At 42.0% G+C, this 26,050-nt stretch overlaps 1 protein-coding gene across 1 annotated transcript; it reads right to left on the bottom strand.

The window, feature by feature from the left end:
• Positions 1-18,017: 18,017 nt before the first annotated feature.
• LOC308294091 (scavenger receptor cysteine-rich type 1 protein M130-like) lies at positions 18,018-24,820 on the bottom strand. The gene is made up of 10 exons (XM_080736814.1): positions 24,662-24,820; positions 23,720-24,019; positions 23,082-23,387; positions 22,686-22,988; positions 22,252-22,554; positions 21,621-21,770; positions 20,627-20,744; positions 19,990-20,156; positions 18,899-19,045; positions 18,018-18,373 (listed from the first exon to the last, which is right to left on the bottom strand). The coding sequence occupies exons 1-9, from the start codon at positions 24,732-24,734 to the stop codon at positions 18,900-18,902; spliced, it is 1,866 nt and encodes a 621-aa protein (XP_080592940.1). The 5' UTR covers positions 24,735-24,820; the 3' UTR covers positions 18,018-18,373; position 18,899.
• Positions 24,821-26,050: the final 1,230 nt, after the last annotated feature.

Below are 26,050 nucleotides of genomic sequence, written 5' to 3'. Positions count from 1 at the left end.
TGAATTGTATTTCTCGTAAAAAGAAAACAGAGGGAACTTGAAACGTACCACTGCAGGTAATGGAAGGACTGGTGGCAGCACGTCTACGGGTGGAGTTTACCAATCATAAAATCGTGGACAATTTAGAAACCTTTGTCTTTTTCTGGGCTCTGGGAGATGTGCTGTGTTCCATGCAGGAGGGAGAGTTATGCCTTTCCTTTTGAGAAAGAGTGTCTTTAAGTCAGAAGTGATTTCTTAGTGTTTTATTAAAGGTGCTTCTCTCTCAGATAGCCTATAACATGGATTGAGGTACAACTTGTAGCGATAAATAATAATAATAATAATGATAATAATAATAATAAATTGCAGTAGAAAGTACTGTACTTTCACGTATGTTGGATTTTACATTTCAAATCCATAACAGCTTCCTGTCAGTATGCCAGTGAGAATACCAGGTACGTGCAGAGAATGTTAGAGAGGCAGGGGCTGACATTTCTTAAAGGCCTTTTGGTGAAAATATTGAAAATAGCAGACCTCCAACTCACAATGCGTCGCAGCGCTACGCGTTGTGAGCCTGGAGGTTGGCTATTTTGTACTAAAGTGGAGATGTGGTGTAATGGCATGGATTTCTACCCAGAAAGGGCAATTATTTCAACATAAGAGGCTGCATTGATTCAAGTTCAGGATAGTTTGGACAAGGCAATTCTCTTGAATTCTGCCTTTAGGTATGGGGGCATTTGCATTTCTTTCATCATAGTGAAAGAAACTGCATTCATGGTCTGGAGAGGGCACTTTTTACATACAGATAAAAGGGCAGAGGCTCAAGCCCCCTTTGATGTCTACGTGTGCACGTGCCTGGAGAATACTGTAAGAGGGAAACCACATCCAGATGAAAAGATAAAGTCGTAGATGAGAGTTGATGTGTCAAACATATGAAACAGACGACAGAGTGTCTTATTCCAGTAAAGGTCCGGTTTAGGCTACAGTGTGACTAAATCATCTGGAGACAATATGCATCAAATATTGACGTTATTCATTCTGTTCTTGGGCTCAGGTAGGTAACTGATAACTATTGGATGTCACTTGATTTAAAACAAATGCTGATTGTCTTTAACTCACTCAACGGTCTAGCATTAGGGTACAAATGCCAGGGTCTTGTTTTCAAATTACGACCTCTGGAGACATCTCAGGTCGTCTATGACAGGTCTAAAAACAAAAGTTAAAACAAAAATATCGTTGTGGTCGGGTGGAAACCTTGTATGTCCAAAACCGTTCGTTTATAATCATCTAAAAAATTAACTAAAGCTAACAGCCGACCAACAAGCACACAACGCCTCGCGATGCGAGGCGCTAACACAGATAATCTGTGCTAACTCTGATAATGAAGGTAAAAAATGTTATGTGGTTATAGTGTCTGGGATGGGTGATTTGTTTACAAATTAAAGCATAGTTGTTACAGATGAGACAAATACATTTGCGATTCGACATGACGGAAAAAAATATCTTCACATTCTGCTGTCCTCTGTATTGGTATATCTTCCCCCAACTCTGAGTAGGCTACTCATCTCGCCTCGGCCTCGCGGTTTAACCTTAAACGCCCAGAGGCGTCAATTGGGTATGGCAAGGTATGGCAGCTGCCATACAGGGAAGAAGAAAAAATGTACTTCTTAAATTAAATTCATCATTCCTGTTGCTAAGGTGACATGACTGGTGTCTTGCACGCCCGCGAAGGTGCGCGTGCAAGACATGTTGCCATACGGTTTCACAATTCAAAACAAGCCTGAATGACTTTATTTTGGCGATTATAGTCCCCCATTCAGGCCGGAAACACATTACAGTATGTAGCAACATATTTGTTTTTGTAATTTTTGAATAATATTTGACTTTTTTCAGAAAACTTAGGTCAGGCCTAAATGGGTTAAAGAAGCCTTCCCTACTGAACGAGAGCTTTGATTGGAGTATGACGTAATGACCAGCAGATATGTGAATAAGGAATCGGAAAAGAGCTGACTGACAGCTGACTACAGCTGGGCGGGGCTAGACTCTTGTGTCCTGAATATATCACTGAATCCCATATATTTTTGTATGATTCGACTGAGATCTCCCGGTAAAAAAAAATCAAAGAACAACTTATAGACTAAAAGGCTTATTTCTAGTGAAAGTGGCATTCGAATTGTATTGCTTATGCCTCACGCTACTGGATCAGAAGATAGAGTCCTGCCCCATGGGCCACATGGCTCAGGAACCATTGGTCCCCGAGGCTTATACTTATACTACTGCTTACTCCCATTAGTGGGAGAAATATGTAACAAAAATAGGCTAATGTGTTCACTTCCGGCAGAAAGCGTGAACATTTGCACTTAGGGGTATTTTTGTGCACTGAATTAAAAAATTGATGGATCCAAGCACTTTGCCCATGGGATCTGATCATAAAATGAGAATTAAAGATGGCTCTAATTCCCTTACTAAACAGGGAAAAAAGACCCCCCAAAAAATATTGAAAAACATTCATTGGGCTAAAAATGGACCCTACAAAACTGTGATAGTTTTGTTTCAAATGTTTTTATTGGAGCAAATTACATTAAGTCAGAGATCAATGCAACAATGCATGGTCTGTTTTTCTATTTTTTTTCCACACAAAATCTTAAGTTATACATTAACAAAAACACACAATGAAACAGTAACATAAATAAATAATACATACAAACAAACAATAGAAACATAAAAGTCATGACCCTAAGTAGTATCTCTGAAAGTCCCATCCCCTTCCCACCCAACCATAGTTTTGTAGGGTCCATCTTTAGCCCAAGGAATGTTTTTCATGCAAAACAAATGCTTGCAATGGATTCAGAATCATGAAAAATTCCTAGTTAGACCCCTCACTTGCTACTTAAAGAATATGTTTTGGGGGGGTCTTTTTTCCCTGTATAGTAAGCGAATTAGAGCCATCTGTAATTCTCATTTTATGACCAGATCCTATGGGAAAAGTGCTTGGATCCGTCAATTTTTTAATTCAGCGCACAAACATACTTCTAGGTGCACATTTTCACGCTTTCTGCCAGAAGTGAACACCTTTTTCACACATTTCTCCCACTACATGTCTCTGCACAGGGTCTGATGATGTCAGGTTGAAGGGGGGAACCAGTCACTGTACTGGCATACTGGAGATGAAACACCGGGGAGAGTGGAGAACAGTGGGTGCTTGGATGTTGGCTTGGAATGACTGGAACCATAAGTCGTCAGCTGTAGTGTGTCGACAGCTGGACTGTGGCTCTGCGGTTTCAACAAAACTTATCTTTGAATTGTTTTCTTTTACTCTAACTCAATGGAGGATCATGTCTACCTGCGATGGATCAGAGTCTTCCCTGTCCGAGTGCGGAAGAACGGAGTCTCACAAGTCCTATTACAGACTGGAGGTGATCTGTTCAGGTAGCAAAAAAACAATGACAGTAGGGGCCTATTCTGTATGTATCTCTCTCTCTCTCTCTCTCTCTCTCTCTCTCTCTCTCTCTCTCTCTCTCTCTCTCTCTGTCTGTCTCATTTTGTACGAGTGTGCGTGCATGTGAGTTCACATGTGTGCGATTAAAATGCAGACATTGTTTTCATGCATCAGCTCCAATGAGGATTCCATACTTTTCTATATTAGACAGGCATTAGTCATGCACAAACAAGTGCAGTTTTTAAAACGTATGTATTTGGAAAACAAACACACATACAGTATGCATACACAATGTATGCACGCGCGCGCACACACACACACACACACACACACACACACACACACACACAGTATCGCAGCCTTGATCTTAGAAAGCATCATGCTTTTTCTTGACACCAAATTGCCATCTGTTGAGACTCGCGTGTCTAGAAAAAAAAAGCAAAGAAGAGCTTACTTATACTGTAAATGCCTCTCCAGCTTGCAGATTTAGAGCATTTTTCTGCTTCAGCTGCTAAATAACATCTTCAACAGGGAGGGTTTGAAGCAGGCATGAGACCAAGCCCTGACCGGCATGTTCCCGGGTTTACATGGGTTCGGGCAGAGCGACTTATTTAGCCCCCTACAACTACACCATCATTCAGATTTCACAAAGTCTCATAACTGTCTAAATACAGTACAGCGTTCTATAATTACCTGTATCCTCTGTGTTCTTTAATAAGAAGCCTTTTTATTCGATCGCTGTCTGTTTATCTCAATGGGGTTGGTGCGCATGGGGAACGCCAGGAAATACTTGGGAAAACAGAAAGCAATCAGATAAAAAGGCTTCTTATTAAAGAACACAGAGGATACAGGTCATTATAGACAGCTGTACCGTATTTAGACAGGAGTGAGACTTTATTAAGCACGTTGTGAAATCTGAATGTTGGTGTAGCTGTAGAAGGCTAAATAAGTTGCTCTGCCCGAACACATGTAAACACGGGAACATGGCGGTCAGGGCTTGGTCTCTACGACCATGCGTGAGCTACGATGGGCTAAAATCACTTTGGGAACCCCGGCCATTGACATTCCATTCTACAGTAGGCTTGCGCTTTTATCAACTGCTGATCTTGCACAAGCTTGCAGGGGAAGTCATCGGACCCAGCCCTAGGATCTTCAAGAGGCAAATAATGTGCACGTCATAAGAATAGGCTAATAATAAGCAATAAGAAAGTAGTCACTACTGGGTGTCTTTGCACGGCAATGAGAGGAGAAAAGAGGGTTAGTATTGTGCTCTGCTCAACGTACAGCACTAGCAGATCATTATGAAATGTCATGCCATATGTCATCCAAATTGGATCTCTCTCTCTCTCTCTCTCTCTCTCTCTCTCTCTCTCTCTCTCTCTCTCTCTCTCTCTCTCTCTCTCTCTCTTTCTCTCTCTCCAGAGTCTGTGAGGTTGGTGAAAGGGACTAGCCTGTGTTCAGGCCGAGTGGAGGTGAAGTCTAATCAGTTGTGGGTCTCAGTGTGTGAAGGTGACTTTGACCAGCAGGATGCAGAGGTGGTCTGTAGGGAGCTTGGCTGTGGGGCTCCTTCAGTCCTCCAGGGGGCACTCTATGGAGAAGTGAAGGCTCCAGCGTGGACCAAAGAGTTCCAGTGTGAAGGCAGCGAGTCTGCTCTCATGGGCTGTAGAACCTCAGACTCAACTAGAAACCCCTGCTCACCTGACAAGACTGTTGGACTCACCTGCTCAAGTAATGATAGTAATAATACACTTTTCTTATACAGCACTACTAAACAGCCTGCAAAAGTAAAACAAAACTAGACAGCTCTGTTCGAGGTGCCAACTTGTGCCTCTGCACTCACTTTCCAAAGAAAACTACAAGTGTGACGAGCAGAGCATACAAGTAGGGTGATGAGTACGGTCTGTATGTATGTAGGTTGTTGAGCAAGTTTTATGTGTTGAGGTGCCAACTTGCTCCTTATTATTTATATCAGGTCGCACTTGTTGGTGGTGACATCACCGAGGACGCAGCTCTCTCATTGGCTAAAGGCCCTGCCTTTGTACTGTCTGCCGGATATAGACAGCCAGATACAGACAGCACCGAACACAGGCCAAATTCCAAACCGTTGACTCGCTGACTCACGGACTTAGCCAAAGTCAGCGTGCGCGTTCACGTTCCAATGTAAAATCGGTAAGTCCGTGAGGGTGCGGGAACGCCCCCTTTTGTTGACTTTCCTTAAGTCCGTACATTTGCAGCCTTTGGCAAAGGAATTACCCACAGTTCATAGCGTTACTAGGGGAATCAGCTGGATCCTCAAAATGTCAATCATTTAAATGTGGAGATGAGTCACGAATTGCGGTTAGAACGTCAACAAGGCAAGCAGTAGTGCTTTCTCACTGTTCTCCTCAAAGCGAGACAGGATGAAGATAGCCTATATATTTAGTTAAAAATACGGGGGCACATGATAAGACATATGCAAGGTAAATGCAGAATATGGAAATACAATTTAAAATGAATAACATTATAACCCATAAACAGAAATTAAAATGAATAGATTATAGTAGTATCTAGCCTATTATAATAATAATCAACAATCACATACTTTAAAGCAATTAAGGACAGTAAAGATTTTTAAATGTGATGTAAAGTGTCATGAATAAAACACTCATCTAGCAGTGGTTCTTTCTTAACCTTTTCAGACAACAACCCCCAAAAGAATCATATTTGAACTGGTCAGGGGGCTTTATAGCACGGTTCTATCTGGAAAATAGCAGATCTACATGCTCACAGCGCCTAACGTTGCGAGGTGTTGTGAGCATGTAGATCTGCTATTTCCACAATTTCTGCCTCTGATATAGGACAATGTTTTTTACACTTTAGATTAAAAATGTGCAGATACCCTAACTTCATGTTGTTGTTTTTTTACTGTTGAGAAAACAATGTCACACATTAATAATCATCTGGGGACCCCTCAAAATAATTTGCGGACCCCCAGGGGGTCCCAACCCACAGGTTGAGAACCACTGATCTAAAGTGCTGTTCCATTCCCTTTGGAGCTGTACCCTCTAGCTGAGTCCACAGACGTTCCTTTGCTCACCACTAGGGGGGTGTACCCTCAAGCCCTTACCATGTTGACGTCACCTAAGTCCGTGAGTCAACAGGGTTTAGGGGGGAGATTGGAATTTGGCCACAGTAGCCTTGCGGGGCCAGACCGACTCATCTACCCTCTCCATGTGTGAATGAGTCTGAGCAAAGCCAGGCTACGAACACAGTACTTGCTCGCTCTGCTGGCGCAAGTAATAATAAAAGGCAAACTACAGTACATCTTTTAGTCTGGATTTGGAGTTGGTGTTGGCTCTCGGATCACATATAATGAAAGAAACTTTCATTTTACTCCTGTGTGTATGCAGAACCTGATGATGTCAGGTTGGTGGGTGGACCCACTAACTGTACTGGCAGAGTGGAGATGAAACACCAGGGGAAGTGGAGAGCAGTGGATGGTCGGTCAGATTGGAACCAGAACTCATCGTCTCTAGTGTGTAGACAGCTGGACTGTGGCTCTGCTTTTTCAACAGAAAGGAGTTATGGTTTTTACTATCAACTTGTATGGAAGGTTGCATCTTATTGTGTGGGTTCTGAGTCTTCACTGAGGGAATGTGGAACAAAGATGGCAACCTTTTCCACTGAGAGGCTGATGCTGATCTGTTCAGGTAACACAAATGATGACAATCACATTTTGTGTGTGTGTGTGTGTGTGTGTGTGTGTGTGTGTGTGTGTGTGTGTGTGTGTGTGTGTGTGTGTGTGTGTGTGTGTGTGTGTGTGCGTGCGTGCGTGTGTGTTCAAAATAATCTCTCTATTACATATCATAAGTTCACTGCTCAATTATGCCCTATGACCCTATCCACCTGTTTCCGCGAGAATTTACTGGAGCATTATCTGCGAGACACTTCCGGTTAACAGCAGACATACAAGCTCACGTTGCGGCGCCGGAAATGCCTTCTGCGCAATGCACGATGGGATGTTGAAAAGTTGTGGTTACCACTAATATTGACTCCTGTATGAACGTTCAGCTAACTCTCTCTCTCTCTCTCTCTCTCTCTCTCTCTCTCTCTCTCTCTCTCTCTCTCTCTCTCTCTCTCTCTCTCTCTATCTCTCTATCTATCTCACTCTCAGATTCTGTGAGGTTGGTGAATGGGACTGGTTTCTGTTCAGGCAGAGTGGAGGTGAAGTCTAATCAGTCGTGGGTCTCAGTGTGTGAAGGTGACTTTGACCAGCAGGATGCAGAGGTGGTCTGTAGGGAGCTTGGCTGTGGGGCTCCTTCAGTCCTCCAGGGGGCGCTCTATGGAGTGGTTAAAGGTTCGATTTGGGAAAGAGAGTTCCAGTGTGAAGGCAACGAGTCCTTTCTCCTGAACTGTAAAACTTCAGAGTCAACTAGAAACACCTGCTCAACTGACAAAACTATTGGAATCACCTGCTCAGGTAGTACAATGGGCAAAAACTAATATATATATTTTTGTATTTGTTTACACCTGAAACCTGTGATGTGACAATAGAGTTTAAGTTAAATGGTAGAAATAATAAATAAATGTTGTACAGCACTATAGAGCTTTGCAAGACAATGTGACACATTAATAGCAAGGATGAGATATAGGATAAAAAAGAATCACATTAAAACAAATATAAGACATACAGAAAAGATGTATTTAGGAGATAAACAAGGATAAATGAGAGGCAATAGGCTTTGTACTCCAGAAGTTTCCATATCCATTTCCAGAACAGGAAATGTTTATGTCCGGTGTTGGGCTCATTACAAACAACAACAAAAAGTTGTGTATTACTTGTTACTCTACTCGTTTCAAATGTAATATTACTGTATTTATCGCTCCCTAACTAGTTATACAAACTACTTTTTCATACTGTAAAACGTACCCCCCAAAATTGGAAATTGATTATTTTTTTCTGCACACACCGTTAAATGCTGGCTACATTTGTACACACATTTGAGTTAAATAACTACTAGGGCTTTTACTGTGCATTCAACAGGTGACACCCAGGTAAAAAATAAATAATTTGCAAGCTAGTAAGTCAGACAAGACACACAGTATAGGTTACATTTTGATGAAGTCGAGCTGTAGAAAGCATTTAGATGTCTCTTTGACTACATACTAATGATGTAGTAGGGTGTAATGATATAGTAGAGAAAGGTATCTGCAATAAAGCAGACAGCCCGCAACACTCCAAGTTAGATGAAGGCTTTTAGGTGCACGGCTCAAAAAAGCATATGAGAAAGAAGTAGTCGCCAGCACTCAAGGAATATCCTTTTTACATGATTTTATTTACCTCAATGGACAGTGTACGGGCGCGTTTTCGGCCCTTCGGCCTTGCCCAACGTTGGCAACGCTGAGGAAGCGTTACCATTGACTTACAATGGTAACGCTCTCACATGGCACACGCACGCGCTTTGATGCGTGCGCGCGTCACGGGCACGCGTCTATGACGTCACGTGTTAATGTACATGCAGTCGGGCAATTCGGTGAGATTAAAGGCATTGAAGGAGCCCACACACACACACACACACACACACACACACACACACACACACACACACACACACACACACACACACACAGCATTGCTTACCTGCTTTGCCTGTCTCTGTACAGAATCCAGGTTAGTGGGGGGAACCAGTAGCTGCACTGGCAGACTGGAGATGAAGCACCAGGGAGTGTGGAGACCAGTTGATGCTTTGTCTCACTGGACCCTGAAGTCATCATCTGTAGTGTGCAGACAGCTCGACTGTGGCTCTGCTGTTTCAACAGAAAAGACTATTAACTCACGGCAATCTGTATGGTTGATTAGATCTTCCTGTGTCGGCTCCGAGTCGTCGCTCAGGGACTGTATAACAAAGGTTTCCAGCGCTTCCTTTTACAGACTGGAGGTGATCTGTTCAGGTAACACAAACAGTGTCTGTAATCTTCACAATGTCTTCTTGTTCTTGTGTGCTGTATGTGTTTGTGTTTGCCTGTAGATGCTAGCATTGAAACCTGACCTTAACCCTAACCCTATAACCTCAGTAAAACTAACGTTGGTGAATGCTAACCTGGTGATGAATGCTAACCTGCCGACACTGGGGAATGCTAACCTGGTGAATGTTAACCTGGTCGGACCAACGGGAGGTCGAACCAATGCTCAGTCCCCATCTGCAGGGGGTTCAATGTGATTTAAGAAGCGGTCAGCAAAAGCCAGGGTATGGCAGATGGGAGTCCTCATGCGTACAGGTTTTGTCTGTTATTTCCCCGGGTGTCTACGGTTTCTTGGGCTAGATATGGCAGCCTGGAACGGTTGTTCAAGTGCAGCTAAACTTGGCATGTTAGTAAACGTGCCACAATTAACAATAATGCATTGCAACTGTGCAGCTGACCTGCGAATATACCATTTTGTCAAGATGGGGAGAATACAAGTGTGGAGAATATAATTATAATACCTTGTTAAAGTGATTATTTTGTTAAATGTTGCACTTGTAGTTCTTTTACTATAATTTAACAACATAATAGCAGCACATAATAGACAATTCATGGATTTATATTTAAAAGTAACTGGAAATGTTTATGACAAAAGTGACTTTAGAAATGGTTTTACTAAGGGAGGAATTGATCAGATGAACTACAGTACTGTATTGCAACACGTCATTTAGCCAATCAGCTGTTTTAAAAAGGTTTAACCAGCAGCTGCATGTTTTATAAGGACATGAATGATGAATGATATCTCTCTCTCTCTCTCTCTCTCTCTCTCTCTCTCTCTCTCTCTTTCTCTCTCTCTCTCTCTCTCTCCTCAGAGTCAGTAAGGTTGGTGAATGGGACTGGTTTATGTTCAGGCAGAGTGGAGGTGAAGTCTAATCAGTCGTGGGTCTCAGTGTGTGAAGGTGACTTTGACCAGCGGGATGCAGAGGTGGTCTGTAGGGAGCTTGGCTGTGGGCCTCCTTCAGTCCTCCAGGGGGCGCTCTATGGAGAAGTGAAGGCTCCAATATGGATCAAAGAGTTCCAGTGTGAAGGCAACGAGTCTGCTCTCCTGGACTGTAGAACCTCAAACTCAACAAGAAACATTTGCTCACCTAACAAGGCTGTTGGACTCATCTGTTCAGGTATGCAAATACACTGATGTACAGCTTTTCAAAACAACATAATAGTTACAGGAACATAACATGGATGAGATACATCACAAAGTGTACATCTAATACAAAAGACATAAAAAACAGGCATAAAGGAGATGATGATAAAAGAGAGGCAATAAGAAGATACAATGGACATTAAAAAAGCTTTAACAGGGGCGCGGAGGCGCAGTTGGTAGCACTGCACCTCACAGCTAGAAGGTCCTGGGTTAGATTTCCGCTGGGCACGCTATGGGCGCTGGGGGCGTATTCTCTCCTCCGCGTCATCAGTGCCCTCACCCTAAGTGGGATTGGCAAAAGGGCCTTTCTGTGTGGAGTTTGCATGTTCTCTCCGTGTCACCTATGGTAAAAATGTACCCTCACAAAAACATGCAGTAATCCTGGTCTCTAAACTGCCTCCTCCTAGCCAGCCAGGAAGCCTGATGGAGGGGAAAGGAACTGGTTGGAATAACGTGTTCCTTCCACGCGCTATGTCCAGCCAGGGAAACTCCCCCATGTCAGGTGAAAAGAAGCGGTTGGACTCCTCATGCATAGAAGGAAGCATGAGCTCAGTCCGTTGCTCTTCCCAGGTTGGCTGGGATAAAAAAGGAAAAAAAAAATAACATAACATAACATAACATAACACAACATAACATAACATAACATAACATAACATAACATATCATATCATATCATATCATATCATATCATATCATATCATATCATATCATAAAAATAATGGTTTAACATAACATGATTAGAAACATGTACACAATATTGGATTGGTATTTTATAATGAAGATATTATTATTGTTCTGTTTACTCTCTTGTCTCTGTAACAGAGCCTATTGATGTCAGGCTGGTGGGAGGAGCCAGTAACTGTACTGGCAGACTGGAGATGAAACGTCAGGGAGAGTGGAGACCAGTGGGTGATTTGTTTGGCTGGACCCTGAAGTCATCATCTGTGGTTTGTAGACAGCTGGACTGTGGCTCTATTGTGTCAACAGAATTGACTTTTCATTCTACACATCAGCATGTATGGTTGATTACATCTTCCTGTGACGGGTCCGAGTCTTCACTGCGAGAGTGTGGAACAAGGGAATCTGGCGATTCCAGAACCACACTGGAGGTGACCTGCTCAGGTAACACAATGACTTGTATTTCTCCCAAACATATCATATATTATGAATGTAACATCCAATGATACCCAAAATCTCTCTCTCTCTCTCTCTCTCTCTCTCTCTCTCTCTCTCTCTCTCTCTCTCTCTCTCTCTCTCTCTCTCTCTCTCTCTCTCTCTCTCTCTCTCTCTCTCTCTCTCTCTCTCTGTCTATCTCTCTCTCGTCAGAGTCTGTGAGGTTGGTGAATGGGGCTGGTTTGTGTTCAGGCAGAGTGGAGGTGAAGTCTAATCAGTCGTGGGTCTCAGTGTGTGAAGGTGACCTTGACCAGCAGGATGCAGAGGTGGTCTGTAGGGAGCTTGGCTGTGGGGCTCCTTCAGTCCTCCAGGGGGCGCTCTATGGAGAAGTGAAGGCTCCAATGTGGACCAAAGCGTTCCAGTGTGAAGGCAACGAGTCTGTTCTCCTGGACTGTAGAACCTCAAACTCAACTAGAAACACCTGCTCACCTGGCACGACTGTTGGACTCACCTGCTCAGGTAATAATAATACACGATTTTGCACAGCACCTTTCTAAAGACGTTTAAATAGTGCTTTACCATACATGTTTACAGGAAATGCATGCAGAAAATGTTTACATGGTTAAAAGAGAGGAAACAAAGTGGCTTTAACATAATTATTATGTGCTTTAAACTAGGACATTATGTGAATGTCAGGATCAACATATAAACGTTGCAGATCTCAGACCAGCCTGTGCCTGTGTGGCTCCGTTATGAATATTTAAAAAAAAAAAAAAAGTATCAAACAAATGTAAAAGAAATGTATAAACAGTGGAGGCAGTTATGTGGCCTACTGGCAGCATGCATGCAAAGTTTGGATTATTATTTCAAGATTAAATTAATATGACTTTTTATGCTTACTCTCTTATCTCTGTACAGAACCTGATGATGTCAGGTTGGTGGGAGGAACTGGTAACTGTACTGGTACACTAGAGATGAAACGCCAGAGATTGTGGAGTCCAGTGGTTGGTGCGTCAGACCTGAAGTCATCAGCTGTAGTCTGTCGACAGTTGAACTGTGGCTCTGCTGTTGAAGAAAGGAGAATGGATTTGGCTTATCAACTTGTATGGCGGATTCAATTTTCCTGTGTTGGATCCGAGTCTACACTGAGGGAGTGTCGAGCAAAGATGAATTATTCTTCCACTGACAGACTGGAGGTGATCTGTTCAGGTAGAACAAACATGGACCTATCTGTCTGTCTGTCTGTCTAGTCTAGCATTTAAATCAATGATGCTGCACATTTTAACTTTTACGCAGGTTTTTGATCTCGAACTTCAGACAATCACCTCTCTGTATTGTTACAGATCTGCTGTTTAAGCCAAACATCACCTTCTCCCCCTCCATAAATGGGGTTTCTGACGGCCAGCAGCAGGGGCTGCTGATGTCCGAGGGTTCCAAATTCTCCATCACCTGCTCGGTCCACCCACAGTATCCAGAAGGCTACTTCCACCTGACCTTCACTGGATCCAAGTCAACACACAACCACACAAAGACAGCTGTCAATCACTCTGCCAACTTCCTGTTTCCTGCAGCAAACCACAACTACCAGGGCAACTACAGCTGTCTCTATCACGTCTCTGTTTTTGGTCATAACTTCTCCTCTGAGAGCGAGCCCCTCTCTCTCACCCTTACTGCGACAGGTAACTTGAATACATTTTTGTTTTCAAGTCACAGTATGAAATTCAATTGGACATGCAAGTTCAGACATATTTATTTAGTGAATAATGTCAAGTAAACTGAGAGCTGTTCCTTACATCAAACTAGTGAAAATAGCACATCTACAAGCTCACAAAGCATTGCCCTGCAAAGCGTTGTGAGCTTGTAGATTGTCTATTCTCACTATTTCATTCAAATAAATTCCCAAATTCCACAAACATAGTGAAAATATCTTATCTACAAGCAAGCTCACAACGTTTTGCAGAGCAAGTTTGTGGAATTTATAGAATTTATTTTAATTGTTTGAAATGTAGGGCCTAATTATGAGATTCTTTTGAAAAACCTATATATGTTTTCTTTCTTTTTTTATATAAAAGAATATAAGAAATATAAGAAACAAAAACAGTTTACACATTACCCTCAAAAATCGGTCCGTGACCCACAATCGGGTCCTGACCCACTGTTTGGGACACTTGACGTGATGTTCTAATTCTAACATGTTTGTCTCTCAGCCTCCTCTCATCTGACATCAGACACCATCAGAACTACAGTCACAGTGGTGGTGCTGCTGCTGTTGATGCTGCTGACGCTGTCAATCAGTGCCCTCTATTGTCTCAGGAAGGTAATTATACATATATTACTCAATGCAAGACTGGAATGCAAATGAGGGAGTTAACCTGTTGTCCAAATACTACCACATAAAAAAGAAGATAGGAGCGGTGCTCTGCTCGCCACAGTGACAGACAGGGGCGGTTTTAGACCCCCTCCAAATTCCTAAACAATGCGCAATTCATGCCTTTATGCACAATCAAAGGACCCACAACCTTCTAGGCATAACACTCAATATGTCACAAAAGGTGTAGTTTAAGTTAGCATACAGCATTGCAAAATCCCCCTTACTGAGCTAAGGACTTAGACAATACAAGGTTGTACACCCCCTCCTTCCCAGGCAGTAGCCTAGCTACTACTGCCCATTGGTTCAACGTCTCAAGAGTTCGACAAATGATAGATTAGTGTGAGGTTAGGTTTAGGCATAGTGTGTGTGAGGTTAAGTTGGGGGAGATTATTTGGGGCTTTGGCAACCAAACTGTGGAACGATCTTCCAACCCATGTTAAAGCAGCTCAAACCTTGCCTGTGTTTAAATCACGTTTGAAAGCTCACTTGTACTCCTTGGTGTTTGATGGTTCAGACTGAGTTGCTGCTTCTGTCTGTCTATGTGTTGCACCCTCTGTGTTATCCCCCTTGTCTAGTGTTTATCAAGAAGAATCAAGGCACCCTTACAAACTAGAATCAAGGCATCCTTACATAGCCTACTAGAATCAAGGCACCCTTACAAACTAGAATCAAGGCATCCTTACAAACTAGAATAAAGGCACCCACTCCAGCAATCTTGATCCACACTGTGACAAATGAAGTGATATTAATAAAACATTTTTCTAGAAAAGTAAAGATCAAAAGCCCTTGATGAATTAAAGTCAGTGTGCAAACCACCCTTAGACTGCTGGTATTTAAAGAGAGACATACAGTTTATGAGACAATAAGTTAACGTTTGGTGCTACTGGTGTCAAACAAACACAACATCTGCTCTGGTATTCCACAGGGCTCGATTCTTGGTCCTTTATTATTCTCCCTCTATATACTGCCGCTGGGAGAACTTATTTCCGCTCACGGTGTGAATTTCCATTTCTATGCTGATGACACCCAGTTGTACCTTTCGGTGGCTCCGGATGACCCCTGTGCTCTAGACCCATTGCTGACGTGTGTGTCTAGCATAAAATGTTGGATGAGTGAGAACTTTCTCAAGCTAAATGAGGACAAGACAGAAGTTCTCATAATAGGTTCTACTGCCCAGAGAGAATCAATAATAAATAGACTTGGTAACCTGGCTAAAGAAAGTAACACGTCTGTAAAGAACCTGGGGGTGATCATTGATGCTGAATTAAATTTTAATACACACATTAATCATGTCACGAAGATTGCCTTCTTTCACCTTAGAAATATTGCGCGAATTAGAGCCTATCTGTCGCTGAACGATGCAAAAACGCTGATCCACGCTTTTGTTTTCTCTCGGCTTGATTACTGCAACGCACTTCTCTCTGGTCTGCCAAAGAAAACAACTGACAGATTACAACTTGTTCAAAATGCAGCAGCCAGAGTTTTAACAAAAACTAAGATAAGAGAACATATTACTCCAGTTTTAGCGTCGCTACACTGGCTCCCGGTTGTTTTTAGGATTGATTTTAAAATTCTTTTACTTGTTTATAAAGCTCTTAATGGTCTGGCACCTTCGTACATCTATGACTGCCTGCATAGATACGTTCCAACCCGCCCACTCAGGTCCTCTAGTGCAGACCTACTTGAGGCGCCAACAATGACATATAAAAAATATGGTGAAGCAGCTTTCTGCTTCTATGGACCGACAGCTTGGAATAAACTCCCACTACACCTAAGACAGGCAGCCTCGTGGATAGCTTTAAAGCACAGCTCAAGACCTATTTCTTTACTCTTGCTTTTAGCTGAATTTTTTAATCCCTGTGCTGCTATTGACGTCCGCACTACTCTGAAATTGTTCTTCAATGTTCTATGCTTTTATTTTTTCTTTCTTTATTGTAATCATTTTAATTATTTCTTTTTTATGTATTTTTTATTTTATTTTACATTTTCTCTGTTTGCATTTAAAAATAATTTATATAACACTGTTTGTGTCCCAAAAACGTTTTTGAAAAGGTTTGAGGCTAAATTACCACTCCTGAATACAGAGCCCCTATCATTTCTGCCTGGCTTTCAGAGCATTTTCAGCTGCAGTACCACCTTGTCCTGAGTGGGAGGACTGCGCTATTGAGCCAGTTTTGGCCCCACACTCCTCCCCACCTCCTGCTCAGCAGGCCTGCCCACCCCTCCCCAACCCTCTCCCAGCTCCTCCTGCCTCCTTCTCAGGCCTGCCCACCCCTCCCCAACCCTCTCCCAGCTCCTCCTGCCTCCTTCTCAGGCCTTGTGACATCACAAATCTGACATTTCACAATCAGGACCGTTCTGAGACATGCTAACATAGATCTGCCCATAAACTGAGAAAGACACAATGGTCAGAAATAGGACTTTGTGAGGATAGAAGTTGCTGGTGGGACACCAAGAAAATACATAAAAATTGAAAAAATGAAAATTCATGGTGTAGGCCCTTTAAGCACTTGTGCTTCATTTTATGCTCTGTAAAGCATTTTGAGCTGCATTTCATGTCATGAAAGGTGCTATACAAATAAAGTTTTATTATTATTATTATTACTGTGTTTCTCCAGGCCACCAGAGGGCAGAATGCAGGAGTGGAGCACATTGAGGCGGTTTATTATGATGTTGTTGGTTCCGGGGCTGAAGCTGGACTGAGTGAAGAAGCAGGAGATCTCCCTGGAGATCATATCACTTTCATATCACCTCCATCAAGATTTGAACATCAGTCCAAGAAAACAATATTTCCCGGGAAAGATTACCCATTACCCATTATTATCTCAGAAATTGATACAGACTTGACACTGGAGACTAGCGAGAGTGATAACCCCAAAGTCCCAAAACTCAGTCTAAACACAACCTTATAGTCTATCTGGAAGCCAAATCACCTATAGTCAACTTAGTTAGTTAATTCATTAAATTAAATCAGGGCCAACCTGTTGTAAAGGTGGCTGATCTTCAGTAGTCGCCACCAGCATTCATACTTATCTTTGTTGATGGGTGAACAGACACAGACACGTACTGTAAACTTGAACTGAAAGTTGGTCTTGTTTTATATGAGGGTTCATATTTTATTTAGATTGTAATTAGAGAAAAGAAAAGATGAGTGTTAAAAGGTTTTCATTTCCTGCTTTCTATCATTTTAGCAATTTTAATGATTTTGATTTCAGTGAGTGGGGGCTTGCGTACAAGTGGCTAAACATGTATTTTTAGACAATACTGAGAAACTGACCCAGTGTTTCAGTTCAACAGGAACATATAAATGTCTGAATCATGTATGTTGGTAACCCAACATAATACAGAGGTCATGATGTGTCCTAAATCATGTACAGTATCTACAGTACAAGGTTGTGGTCCGACCAAATCACAATCATGACAACCGGTCTGTTTGTACAGAATGTGAGTAGGCCTACGTTCTCTCTGGTGTAAATACAAATACAAATATTAAGTCAAATCAAAAGAAGTGGTTATGTCATTGCTTAGGAATTATTAAAAAAGTTAGATCTAAGGTTATTTATCTTCCGTTCTGCAGCTACTCTTTGTGCCACAAGTGGAGAGGGGGTGAAGTTAGGAGGTTTGTCCGACAGTTTGAGCATCTAATGGAGTTAGGAGGTTTAGTCATTTAAAAAAAAAATACTTTTCATCGGTTCAATATTTGTAAAACCCCACAGACAGACGTATAAAGCACTGATTTATTAAAAGAAACTGCCCAACAGCGACTATAGACCTTACACTGTATTATGGAGTTCAGACATCCGTAAAATTGAACTTAAAGCAAAGAACACACAGTTAAATGACTACAGGATAACTTTATTGATCCTGATAGAGTATTAGACCATTAAAAAGTGTCTAGAGTCATATGGTTCCCAAGGAGGCAAAACTCCAATGTGTAAAGTTTGGCAATCACAAGGCAGGACAATGGCTCACAGTTCTCTTGGGTTTAATCGTACACAAACAGAGACATCAACAAGTATGACTGACATATCTGCTACTAGTAAGTGCTGCATGCTCAAGAACTATAGATTCCACTAGGCTGCACTGCACTGCCATCTATTGACCAATGGTAGTTTATTTTAATGCAGAAGTGAACTGGATACACATCAGTACATTACACAATGCAAAAACAATAGAGGAAGGAGACAACTGTATAATGCAAACAATTAAAAAAATAGTAAAGTTCTAATGCCTTCAAACAGCTATTTTACAACTTTTAGTAGGTGAGAGCCACAGGATATATCCAGGTTGATTGGTCTGTGTAATTCTGCCAGTGCTCTGTCACCTGCAAGAACATGCGCACGCACACATATGCACATGCACACGCACGCACACACACACACACACACACACACACACACACACACACACACAATGTTAGGAGGTGAAAGTAAAATGATTGTGAAGCTACAGCAGTGACTCAACCTTTTGAGGATCTGGGTGAACATCTCGAAAGTGTTGGTCAGATGGGTGGACGTGGACCGTGTGCTTTTTCAGAGCATGTTTTATTATAATGATCACATTTCAATCATGTTCCGGCTTGGATCATTGGAAACAAGTTAAGATACATCTTTATTGGTATCAGAATGAAATCCCATTTATTTTGCTATACGATATGAAAAAGATGTTCATGTTTGGGTGGGATTATGCATAAAAGAACTAAGATTCATTGTGAACACTTGGGGGAGGCAATTACCATGCCCTGAGACCCCAGGCTAACAGCACACTGTTAATGCTCAATGTAAGGGGTAGTGTAACCATGTTTACCTCAGTGTTTAACTGTGCAGTTGTATAGGGGTTGTGTTTATACCTTAGTGTTTATCAGTGCAGTTGTACAGCCTGTTGAGTCCTTCCATGTCATCCACACTCAGCCTGGCGTAATGCTTGACAGGGTGGTTGTCATGAGAGCCTCCCTGGTTCCCACTGTTGATCTTGTTGAAGACGCCATCCTCCTGGCCTACAAAGGTAACACGTCAAAATCAATACACTGAATGTTGTGCGTGTTTGCGTTTGTGCGAGTGTTTCTGCACGTTTGCATGTGTCACGGTATAGTGGTGGTTCCCAAACGTTTTAGCTCAAGACCTATAGTCTTGCGAGGCCACAGTGCTGTTTCTAGGTCAGGCAGTTGCCTCGCACAATTTTCAAATGCTTCCGTCACACAGTCTGGAGCACGGAAGCTCTGATCACGAGGATGTGAAGCCTCCTCTCCACTTCTGTTTCGTCTTTACAGTCGGGCAAATGTATCCTAATATAAATGATGAATTTCTAAGCATAGGCCTATATATCTTGGTGCTTAATAGAAATAAAAAATATATTTTTTCGTGAAAGGAAATGCCAGCTACAGTTACTCGCATTTCAGGAGGTGTACTGTAGTTGTCTGGCTACGCAAGACTATACCAAAGACTCAAAAGAAATATTTGATGAGAAATTTTACTCAAACAAGCGAAAATGGCAAATACAAGCTCACAACGCGTCACTCTGCGTCACGTTGTGAGCTTGTAAATCTGCTATTTTCACTACTTCTTAAACTTAAAAGTTTTTTTATTTTTTATTTTTTATTTGATTCATGAAATACTTCTGAAAAATGTTGGAATTCGTTTAATTCATGAAAAGTTTATAAATGTACTCGCAACCCATAAAAGATTATCCACGACTGTGTCGGAAACAGTGGATAGTGTTTGGTTAATTGCTTGCCAGTGTGTGCTTGTGTTGAGCTGACGTTCAGTTTCTCTGTGTTTGTATCAGTTTGTCTTTCAGTTTGTCTGCCAACCTGTGTTTCTATGTGTCTGTGTGTGTGTGTCTGTCTGTCTGTCTGTCTGTCTGTCTGTCTGTCTGTCTGTCTGTCTGTCTGTCTGTCTGTCTGTCTGTCTGTCCTATGTTTTTTGGGAGTAATGATCTTACCAGAGACGACGGTCAGGAGGTCATTGTCCCCGTCAGAGTGGCGGTGGTCGGGGTCGAAGGCCAGGGCGCGGAGCAGCTCTCGCTGGACGCTGTTATGGACAACGCAACCGTGACGACTCAGAGACAGCGTCTGGTTGTAACCACGACGACCAAAGTACGAGTGACACCTGCAACAATCACCCAGAGAGAGAGAGGGAAGACATTTTGTCAGAATGTGCAACAGAACAAACACTACAAGGATTATTATTTTATAACAGTGGTTATCAAACATTTTCATGTCAAGGACGCTCAAATTCATATGTATTTGGCCCCCATTTGAAAATAATTTGTTCCAGACACATTAATTCACAATTCATAATCTCAGTCGCTATTTATTTTATCTACATAGAAGTACATTAATAATACATAATTCTGACATTGGGTTTACATGACAAATGAAAAATAAACTAATGTTAAGAGTTAGCATACTGATTTAATTTCCTTTTTCTTCTAATAAAAGTCCACTTAGATTTTAATTTTAATTTTTAAAACTAAAAGCTGTTAATTTACTCGATACCACAATATTTATTTAGTTATAAACTGGCAGCGAGCTTCACCAATCAAGTTATACGTCAATGTGGCTTCGATCTTCACTCACCCGTCAAGGGACTGGATGTGGAGGTAGTCCCTCTGGTTGGAACGCTGGACAAAATGGACGCAGGAGAAGCCAGAGAAAGACTTAAGAGCTCCCTGGATGATTAACTTCTCCCTGGGGTCTGTCAGGACATGTCTCAGGTCAGAACAATTAAAATAACATTTTATGGAATAACATTTTCTGGAAAAATGCATTTGTGTATTAGGAACAGTCTTCAAGGATTGATTCGCTGGGGGGAGAAGAGTGTGTGTGTGTGTGTGTGTGTGTGTGTGTGTGTGTGTGTGTGTGTGTGTGTGTGTGTGTGTGTGAGAGTGTGTGTGTGTGTGTGTGTGTGTGTGTGTGTGTGTGTGTGTGTGTGTGTGTGTGTGTGTGTGTGTGTGTGTGTGTGTGTGTGTGTGTGTGTGTGTGTGTGTGTTTGTGGAATTTTAGAAAATCTTTAAATGTTCAAATCTTTGTTCGTATTAGATGGTACCGTTTTTGTCTACTCTATGCATCTCATAGGAAACCTGCCTACCAATAGTATCATCAGTGGTGGTGGTGGTGGTGATGATGGTGGTGATGATGATGCAAGAACAATGGCTTCTACATCAGCATGCTAACTTTCCAGGAAGAGAAAGGCTGTAGTTTCTATTAGAATTTACAATTTAGGCATTTAGTAGACGCTTTTAATCCAAAGCGACAAAATAATAAGCAAGATAATATGTAAGTACATCAACAGCAATACAACAAATGCATAGGAATATCAATCTAGAAAAAACTAGGATGTCTAGGATGAGTGGACTTTTGTCCTGGGGTTTTTAGCGAGGGTCCTGGGGTTTTTAGCTGGGAATCCTCGTTGATGATGTCATTGGCAGGCAGGTTTCTGAACTGTCCACAGCCCACCATTGAGCTGATCTTATGAGCATTAGTGAGGCCCAATTGTATGAATGTTCAGTGTTGTGTTGAAGTGCTCCTTTATGAAACTTAAATGCTAATGGAACCCTGGCAGTATACTTACTATAGTGGTCTGCGATGACGTAAGGCACGTTGACCATGCCGTCCTGTGACTTGTCCCACATGGGATCGGTGCCCCCCTCTTTCTGGTTGTCATCAGTGGTCTCCTCTACAACCTTGGACTCGTCTTCAGTGAACTCTGTGGACTGAGGACCTACAACAGAGAAAACAGCTTATCTCTCTCTCTAAAGTATTAAAAAAAATCTATCAACCCAATGAAGCCTTGAATTCACGAAGATGTTTTTGTTTTTGTCGAATTCCTAAGCCAATAATTTGATGACCGGAGTCTCAAAGAGTCGCCTTCTGAGTCTCCTATTGACCGATGACCCGGTCATCAAAGTATTGGTTCAGGAATGTGACAGAAACAAAAATGCTTCATGAATTCATGGCTTCATGCAGCAGACATTCTGTGTTTTTATACTTTTATACTAATCCTTTTACTTTACCACCAGGTACATGTTTTACAAGTGGTACCTTACAATAATAATGATAAATATTAACGCAAGCAGAAATTAACAGGTCCAAGCACAGAAGAGGAAGTGACAGACAGACATTCAGCCCCACCGCCCAACCGACCCACTGACTGACAGACAGACAGATAGATAAGAGTGATTGTTGGAGTAAAAGTTTATTACCTGCACAGGTCAGGTCAAATGTGTACATGGAGCTATGAGACTCGACTGTTCCACACTCTCTCAGCGAAGACTCCGACCCAAGACAGAAAGAGTTTGTCCACCATGTAGATTGACGCGTAGCCTTATTAAACATCCTTTCTGTTGAAACTGCAGAACCACAGCCAAGCTGTTTACACACTACAGCTGTTGAGTTCAGGTTCCATTCAGACCAACCACCCACTGGTCTCCACTCTTCCTCATGTTTCATCTCCAGTCTACCAGAACAGTGACTGGTTCCTCCCACCAACCTGACATCATTATCACCTGTAACAGATTAAGGAGTAAAGACAAAATATAATAATAATACATATTCTAACATCATAATCCATGGGTGGATGGATTGATTGATTGATTGATTGATTGATTGATTGATTGATGAATTAATGGTTTGTTACCTGTACAAAATAGGTCAAATGTGAAGAATGAACTATCAGACTCGACTCTTCCACACTCTCTCAGCGAAGACTCCGACCCAAGACAGAAAGAATTTGTCCACCATGTAGATTGACGCGTAGCCTTATTAAACATCCTTTCTGTTGAAACTGCAGAGCCACAGCCCAACTGATTACACACTACAGCTGATGAGTTCAAGTTCCAGACAGACCAACCACCCACTGGTCTCCACTCTTCCTCGTGTTTCATCTCCAGTCTACCAGAACAGTGACTGGTTCCTCCCACCAACCTGGCATCATTAGGCGCTGTACAGAGACAAGAGAGTAACGAGTAAAAACGATGTAATATGACAGGGACTCTAAAATAATATTCCAAGCACAGTGCAATTTGTGTTTTACCTGAGCAGGTCAGTTCCATAGCCTTGTAAACTGAGCTGGTGTTTCTAGCTGAGCTTGAGGTTTCACAGTCCAGGAGAGCAGACTCGTTGCCTTCACACTGGAACTCTTTGGTCCACATTGGAGCCTTCACTTCTCCAAACAGCGCCCCCTGGAGGACTGAAGGAGCCCCACAGCCAAGCTCCCTACAGACCACCTCTGCATCCTGCTGATCAAAGTCATCTTCACACACTGAGACCCAGGAATGTTCAGACTTCACCTCCACTCTGCCTGAACACAAACTATTTCCATTCACCAACCTCACAGACTCTGGAGACAGACAGACAGACAGACAGACAGACAGACAGACAGACAGACAGACAGACAGACAGACAGACAGACAGACAGACAGACAGACATTAAACAACTACATAAATCCATGGTTTTGTATTGTACTCCTATATTTAGGGAAATACAAATATCACAACATTAAAGCGGCACTATGTAACTTTTTTTGTGAATGCAATGTTATTTTGTCCAATCTGTATGGTAAAGTATGTTAATACAACATTATACAATCGGGTGGTTGTGTCTTCCTGCTCTTCTATCGAGACATTGTGTAAAAAAAAACACACAACCATTAAAGCATTGTTCGCATTTACCTGAACAGTTCACATCCAGTCTGTAGAAGGAATTACTAGACTCCGTTGTTTCACACTCCTTCAGAGAAGACTCAGTCCCAACGCAGGAGGATGTAATCCACCACACTGGGTCTACAGCTGTAGAATGATAACTCCTGTCTGTGGAAACAGCATAGCCACAGTCTAGCTGTCTACACACGACAGATGATGACTTCAGGTTCCAGTACGGCTCATCCGCTGGTCTCCACTTTCCCTGGTGTTTCATCTCCAGTCTACCATTACAGCTACTGGTTCCTCCCACCAACCTGACTTCATCAGGCTCTGTATAGAGAGAAGAGAGTAAGCAGGACAACACATTATATCACTTTCATTCAAAGAAAAACCTCTAGACTAAAATGTATAGGGATGGATTTGATGGGGGATCCATGCCTCTATTTATATCCTCCCTCTGAACATATTTTATCCCCGCTTCTGTTCAAACTTAATTAAATAAATGTAGGCTATGTTAACCACATTAACCCTGGCATCCCTATTTTGCAAAAAAAAAAAAAAAGATTTGTCAAAATTAGTAAATATTCAGCAAAAATAAAAAAATAAGAGATTACAGAAAGCTGTAGAAAGACAGACAAGTGCAGCATTTTTTGGTTCCTAAAAATAGTATATCCATAGATTTGTGCATGGGTTCAAGAAGTTGGACATGACACATTTACAAGTTGATACAACTAAAAGATAGTCATTAAGTCATCATCTATTTGTGACTGATGGCAACTTTGAAATGTCCACTCTGACACCTATACATCATAATTATGTAGTAAAAACATTTGTCAGTCTTAACCACATCTAATCTGGGGGGAACATTTGCCAGAAATAGCAGTACAGTTGCATCTCAGGTCCGTTTGACTTAAGTATACAGCATTTATGTAGTAAAACAATATATAGACCTATATACAATAATGGTCTTACCTTGAGCATTCACCAGGTTGAGAGTATGCATGCACATGAACAGGAGGCAGCTTTGTGTTATTATCCCATGCATGGTTTCTGAATCGCCCTGAACTACACAGCAGAGAAGATGTTTTTACAAGGACAACGATCGCTCAATGTCTTCCTCAAGTCGGTCTGTCCAGAGTCTCCACAGCGACTGCACAACTGTCAGGGAAAGGATGATTTAGGGGAACGAATGGGCGTCTTATATAGCAAAGATTATGATGAACAGACAGCATTTCGGATTGGCTTACAGAATGGAATGTGGAATTATCCGTATTGCCTAATAAAATTAAACAGAGAGAGAGAGAGAGAGCGCACTAGTGTGCGTGTGTCGAGTCATAGTGTGTTGCAACTATGAAAAAGTAAAAACAAATAAAACCTTGCAGAACATGTTTGTGTGTGGTTTATGTGCAATTTGGAAACTTGGATCTTCTTATCACAACTCTCCAGAGCAGGGGCCTTCAATGTTGTTCCAGGCCAAGGAGCCCTTAGCTGAGAGAGAGATGAAGCAGGGTCCCTTAGCTGAGATAGAGATGAAGCAGGGTCCCTTAGCTGAGATAGATGAAGCAGGGTCCCTTAGCTGAGAGAGAGATGAAGCAGGGTCCCTTAGCTGAGATAGAGATGAAGCAGGGTCCCCTTAGCTGAGATAGAGATGAAGCAGGGACCCCTTAGCTGAGATAGAGATGAAGCAGGGTCCCTTAGCTGAGAGAGAGATGAAGCAGAGTCCCTTAGCTGAGAGAGAGATGAAGCAGGGTCCCTTAGCTGAGATAGAGATGAAGCAGGGTCCCTTAGCTGAGATAGAGATGAAGCAGGGTCCCTTAGCTGAGATAGAGATGAAGCAGGGTCCCTTAGCTGAGATAGAGATGAAGCAGGGACCCCTTAGCTGAGATAGAGATGAAGCAGGGTCCCTTAGCTGAGAGAGAGATGAAGCAGGGTCCCTTAGCTGAGATAGAGATGAAGCAGAGTCCCTTAGCTGAGATAGAGATGAAGCAGAGTCCCTTAGCTGAGATAGAGATGAAGCAGGGACCCCTTAGCTGAGAGAGATGAAGCAGGGTCCCTTAGCTGAGATAGAGATGAAGCAGGGACCCCTTAGCTGAGATAGAGATGAAGCAGGGACCCGGACCCCTCAATACATATTATATAATTTTTCATAGATTTAATAGACTTGTTTGCAGTAGTGGAAAAAGTACCCAAATGTTTTACTTAAGTAAAAGTATCAATGCTGCAATATAGAAATACTCATACACATATTCAAAATTGAGTAAAAGTACAAAAGTATTGGCATCAAAATGTACTAAGGTTACTCATTACACAGAATGTCCCTTTTCAAGTTTTCAAATATAAACATCTTTTGAAAATAGCAGA

The sequence above is a fragment of the Nannobrachium achirus genome (assembly GCF_963921795.1).
Source record: "Nannobrachium achirus genome assembly, chromosome: 11".
NCBI lineage: Eukaryota > Metazoa > Chordata > Actinopteri > Myctophiformes > Myctophidae > Nannobrachium > Nannobrachium achirus.
The sequence above is the reverse complement of the archived record's forward strand: the minus strand, read 5'-3'. Positions and strand labels throughout refer to the sequence as shown.

Excerpts from the sequence above, each read along its gene's own strand:
- LOC308294091 (XM_080736814.1), bottom strand. The coding sequence starts at position 24,734 with ATGCATGGGATAATAACACAAAGCTGCCTCCTGTTCATGTGCATGCAT. Across the intron at positions 23,388-23,719 it reads ACTGGATGTGAACTGTTCAG|AGTCTGTGAGGTTGGTGAAT; the intron begins GTAAATGCGAAC and ends GTCTGTCTCCAG. Across the intron at positions 22,989-23,081 it reads TATGGAACTGACCTGCTCAG|CGCCTAATGATGCCAGGTTG; the intron begins GTAAAACACAAA and ends GTCTCTGTACAG.